The sequence below is a fragment of the Camelina sativa genome, chromosome 12 (assembly GCF_000633955.1).
Source record: "Camelina sativa cultivar DH55 chromosome 12, Cs, whole genome shotgun sequence".
NCBI lineage: Eukaryota > Viridiplantae > Streptophyta > Magnoliopsida > Brassicales > Brassicaceae > Camelina > Camelina sativa.
Window position 1 is genome coordinate 23,228,891 of NC_025696.1, and position 5,911 is coordinate 23,234,801.

Below are 5,911 nucleotides of genomic sequence, written 5' to 3' on the forward strand. Positions count from 1 at the left end.
TTTACTGCTTTTTCTGTATTTTTTTTAACTGGTTCCGGAATGCTATCCTCAAAAAGTAAAGGAATTGTTCTGGTTGAAGTTGTGAACGGAGTGCATCTTCATCAGCTTCTGGACTCTTCTTAGTGGATCGACGAACTCCAGATGAACGTTTCATTATGATTATGCATATATACATTTGTAAAAAGTGATTGTAAATTTATAATAATACAAATTAATGTAAAGCTTTATTTTGCTTTACCTTTTACGTCAAACAGCAAGAACTCAAGAATTGGTTCAGTTTTTTTTTTCTAGTTGACATGGTAATATATTAAGACTTACATATATATAACATGTAGTAGATAAGTTTTCACATTTGATAATATTATATTTCTCAAAATTTCGTATTGAATAAGCACAATATTCAGGATTACCATTAAGTTTTTAATATAGTAAAATTTGTTAACGTATTCGATAATGATCATTTTCTTAATTTCTCATATTGAATATTCAGATTATTAATTTTGGCATTTTATTTTTAAAATATTATCATTATTTTTGGAATTTTGATTTATTTCAAAAAGTTTTACTTTGGGGTTTAGAGATATTCTAACTATCATTATTTCCCAAACGACTATATAGTATGATTTTTATTTATGTCACATTATATATATAACTATAATATTCGTTTATTTTTAACATAATAATAGTAAATGACTGAAATAAATTTTTACCAATACCAAGACGTTTAGAAGTTTTGTAGCGTTAGAAATTGTCTACATAAATTAAAATTTTATTTCAAAAATTAAACCAAAAAAGTCCAAAATAAAATTAAACCAATATCATGTTTTGAAGTGATGTAACTTGTTCAATTTTGGGGTTCAGTTTTGATCTTTTTCCTTGTCTTCATGCTATGACCCCCGCTCGACCCAACATTGCTTTCTGTATGTTCTCTCTTAGATAAAGTCAAACTCATGTCAGCTGGTGCGATTTGTAACTTATGATCGTCGACATCCGAATAATTATTTGAAAGTTCATTCCTTCCATAGAGTTCCTACATTGAAATTATATACATTGAGATTTAAAAGATATAGAATTCATAATGGTATTATGGGTATTTGAATTTTTTTTCGTCTGAATTTAGTACCTTGCCAAATTGCACAACCATGTCATCCTTATCCCAAAACTTTTCGACAACATAAGCAGACTTGTCGCTTTTAAAATTCTCGATTGTAACCGAAATTTTAAACAGCATAGTCTTCCCTACTCAGACAGAGAGACTTTCTGGAATAGCTGCAGTATCATCTTGACCGAAGGTGAACGATTGATTCAATATGTGTTTATATATTTTAAAACCAAATGGACTTCATATGATACTATACTTACTTTAGGTTTTTCCAAAACCAGTTCTTCTGCCTTTTTTCCAATAAATAGTTGGGCAAGACCGTCAAATAAGAGCAGCTTAATCTTTTGCGAACTTCCGTACCCAACATGAAGTATGAGTTTATACCTTTAAAACAGTTTGGAATCAGTCAAAATGTGCGTTTAGTTCCAAATCACAATTCTTAAAAACATTTAAACAGACTAAGTGAAACTTACTTATAATCAACATCCGTAACATCAGCATCACAAACTCCACAAATATAAAGTAAATCTGCTCCAGTTTGAGATTCTGGCGGATACTGCTGCACCTTCTTATTGCAAATTTGACAGGCACTATAATACCATTTAGGCAACAATTCAACAGAATGTATTGTCGCGATTGTCACACATGTTCGCGCCTATAAAGAATAAATCAAACATTCGTTCCCCCATATATAATTCAGAAACAATTTAAGTTTCACGATATCAAATTTACTTTAGAAACATTACCTCAAGTGAATAAACGATTTGGTCCATAGTACTTTTTTCGTTCATGATGAAAAACTCTTCATATAATGTCACTTTTGGTTTCTGAGGGCTTGGATCATCATCAAGTTGTATTAAATCAACAGCATCAGTAGGCAACCTGTAAAGTTATGATAATAATAAGAATATGTATACGAATATAGCATGACTCGTGAAATAACTTAAAAGGGATTTATATATATATATACTTACTTCTTTCGAAACGCGTCTACTTCAGACATAACTGGATTTATCAGAATGTCGGTAGAGTTGAACGCATTGGAAATACTATAATTCCTTGTAACATGGATTTAATTGGAAACGTTAGATTTGACAATCATAAGCTCAAAGATTTCTTCCGAAAATCAGATATTACCTTTCCATTCCTTCAAGCATGCAAATCGTATTACATAAACGACAACAGTATCTTGATGTTCTTTTATTTGTGTATCAAAATCCTTTGCAAGATCACCCCACACCGTGCAATTTAACCGGGTTCCACTATATTACGAATGCATGAAATAAGAGTATAAAATTAGATATGATATCTCAAATTAATTTTAATTTTCAAAAATAATTACTAAGGTTTCATACGTTAAATCTTGCAAATCGAAGCTCAATTTGACATTATCCTTCCCTTTCGTTTTGACGCTATCAAGATTTCTGACACCAACGATCTGGCCGATTACATCTACAAAAAACATTTGAATTATTTGTTTTTCTTCTCAAAAATTTAACTTTTAAAAACGAAGTTAACAACTCACCAAACAATATATTCTTGTCTACTTCTCCAGCTAAGATAGAAGTAAACGTCTGAAAATATTTTTCTGGAACACGAACTGGGAATTCATCACATGGTTTCACAACAGTGGTTCTATAAAAGACGATTTTAAATCCCAAAGAACTTGTCTTATAACTACTATCATAATCCATTAAGCTGAATGTATCAACTATTTTAGACTCGCCGACAGCGAGTTGGTTTTGAAATCTGCTAACCAAACCATCTTCAATAGATGCATGTATCCTTGTACCATATATATAACGATTTGAAGTTAAAAAACTATTATCCAGATTCACTAAAATTTCATAGATAATTCAAATCAACATGACATTTCAATTTTTAATTAGAACTTACATCACTATCAACGAAGACCATCTGAAGGGACTTGAATGACTTCCAAAGTCTTATGATACGGACTCTAATCTTTTGATGGTTTAAAGCAGGGTTGAGATTGCCTAACTGAACAAAAGGACGAACGTTCATCTTTTTAGAAGTCATATTGAGTTGTGCATACGACTCTTAAACACAACCGACTTGATTTTATATTTTTTTAGAATATTTTCTTACTTTATTTTTTTTTAAAACGATAATGATGAGGAATGTAAACATATCATTTATGAATATTCTTGATATGCTTAATATCATTATTCAAAAAGTAAATTTAACATGTTTTTACTCCTAAAGATTTAATGAAAATCATCAAGCAGTTGTAAATTACCATATGTCGATCTTTAACATAATCATTATTTTGTAAATTATAATAATGGTCTTAAAATTTTAAAATTACACAAATCTCTATATGTTATAATTTGCAATTAACGTAAATTTATAAATAATCCAGAAAAATGATATTTTAATTAATTTATAAAATCCCAACAAATCTTCAAATACAAATTAACAAATGTGTTTATCAATAATATCTAAAAATACAGAACATCAAAGTTCGGATCCGAGCATAGTTATCAATAAGAATTTCGATGCTTCTCAAAGGAGTCCTCAACAGCAAGATGAATATAGGAGTCAAGTGCATCACTGTATTTTGCAAAAGGATAAATTTTAATCAGTATTGTTCATATCAATTAATCATTAAACAAATAAAGTTAGATTTGATTATTACTTTAGGTCCATATCGAACCTATAGTCGGTATTATCCAAATCTTTGATTCTTGACTCACCATGATCAACGTAATTGTACCTACATATTTGAAGATAGTCAGATATATCCACAAATTTTTAAAATATATAATAGAAAGATGATCCAAAGTATCCTTCACTCTTTGGGTCCTCGATAATCTCCGAGCATCCATCACCGTTGGTTAAGAGAACATTATCATCTAGCATCACCGATTATAAATAAATAAATTATTCATTATCATTATAAACTGCATTGAATTTCTAAATTAATATTCTATAAACAAATGTAATCACTTTCAAATCTTAGTGTTTTCCACATCTTGTACAGACAGACCCTCTTCCTGTTACGCAGTTTGAAAGTTTTGAACATATGGTTGGCATAGACTCCTGTTGCGAAGCAGTCAAGTACATATCCCCTTTGGAAAAAAAATTTGTTGATATAAATAAGGTTAACCAACGTATTTTATCAAGTACTTTAAACAGTTTTTAAAAATATTTCCATTCATATATAAACTTACTCAATCGACTCGATAGTGAATTTTATGTAGCGATCCATCAAGCTCCAACGATAGGCACCATCTTCTTTTGAAACTCTTGATTTCACCCATATTGGTGATGCATCCAATCAAATTAACTGTCATAAAAATGATTAATATGTATTAAAAAACAAATAAATGTTTTCTAAAACAATCCATTATAAAGTATGACTTACCGTAAGGCCATCTTCCATGAAACGCATTATCATAAATACGTTTAAAATCTAGATTATTAAAAGATTTGCAAATGATAGGATCTCTTGCAAAACTGATAATAGTTTTTTCTGTGAAGAAGATCCGATAACCGATTTTAGTTTTCTGGATCTGTTCTCTGTCATCCTTGACTTCAAACTTCTCTATAACATAAGTTCGATCCTCCGACAAATTAAATTCTGGAACACCATTGAGTGATGCCGGGATGGTAGCATGTCCAAATGTACCCTAATTCAGAGTATGATTATCCAAGGTATTTAGACACACGAATATATATGAAGAAACAATGAAATAAATCTGTATAACATACCTCTTCGTCTACCAAGATTAGCTCTGTTGACACATCATTCGGATGATCTCTCACTCTCCATGAACGGAAAACCTTGACACGAATCATTCGTCCCATTGTCCAAGGACACAATTTGTCGAGCATCACAAAGCTTGCGATTTTTTTTTTGTCTTTAAATACAAAAGTATTTGAGTTAGAGAGAAGTTTCGAAAGAGAGTGAAATATAGAAGTTGAAAAGACAATAGTTTAGTTTTAAGTTTTAAAACTCAACTATAAGAATTTATAAGGTGTTAATGGTTGCATATAAAGTATCAACTCGAAGGGATGTTACCACTCACACCTTTTAACTAAATAATTGAAAGGTTCATGAATATGTAGATATCAGAGGGGACGACTATTTTGAATACAAATGGAAATTAATATAATAAAGATTTCGATTTATGAATTATATAATAATTGAATAATATTATAAATCAATTTAAAATCCAATCACATTATCATAGGGGTTTAAAGTATCATTTTTTTTTTAAATATAAAATATAAAAGTCATACACTTAAAAATTAAATTCAAATTTCCATATCAGCAAAGGCATCCAACATCTGTGTGACTTGAGGACATGGAGGATTGATCATGACACTGGTACAATTGTGCACCGTGGTAGCCATCCATGTATCTACATTAATAAAATTTTATAATTAGTTATCTTTTTATAAAGGGGAAAAAAGCTTAAAAATACCCCATCTATTTTTTATTTGGACGTTTAATACCTTGTCTTTTTTGGTTGGAAGAAAAATATATCATTTAATTAAAACGTGCGATTTAATACCTAAACTAATAAATTTTGTTAGTTTCATACCTACGATTTGTTGACAAAAATAAAACGGTAAGGGTAAAAATGGAATTATATTTTTGTCAAAAAAGCGTAGGTATGAAACTAACAAAATTTATTAGTTTAGGTATTAAATCGCATCTTTTAATTAAATGATGTATTTTTCTTCCAACCAAAAAAGACGAGGTATTAAACGTCCAAATAAAAAATAGATGAGGTATTTTTAAGCTTTTTTCCCTTTTATAAAGGAAGCAATTATAAATAT

At 29.6% G+C, this 5,911-nt stretch overlaps 1 protein-coding gene across 1 annotated transcript; it reads right to left on the minus strand.

The window, feature by feature from the left end:
• Positions 845-4,933, minus strand: LOC104733778. Its single transcript, XM_010453326.1, has 10 exons — positions 4,838-4,933; positions 4,491-4,755; positions 2,458-2,554; positions 2,240-2,364; positions 2,077-2,107; positions 1,849-1,984; positions 1,576-1,757; positions 1,363-1,486; positions 1,124-1,162; positions 845-1,030 (listed from the first exon to the last, which is right to left on the minus strand). Exons 1-10 carry the CDS (start codon positions 4,931-4,933, stop codon positions 845-847), a joined length of 1,281 nt encoding a protein of 426 aa, XP_010451628.1.

Bases quoted from the DNA above. Each gene is read 5' to 3' on its own strand.
- LOC104733778 (XM_010453326.1), bottom strand. From the start codon at position 4,933: ATGGGACGAATGATTCGTGTCAAGGTTTTCCGTTCATGGAGAGTGAGA. The intron at 4,756-4,837 runs GTATGTTATACA...ACTCTGAATTAG, and splicing joins TAATCTTGGTAGACGAAGAG to GGTACATTTGGACATGCTAC. The intron at 1,163-1,362 runs GTAAGTATAGTA...GTTGTCGAAAAG, and splicing joins TGGTTTTGGAAAAACCTAAA to TTTTGGGATAAGGATGACAT.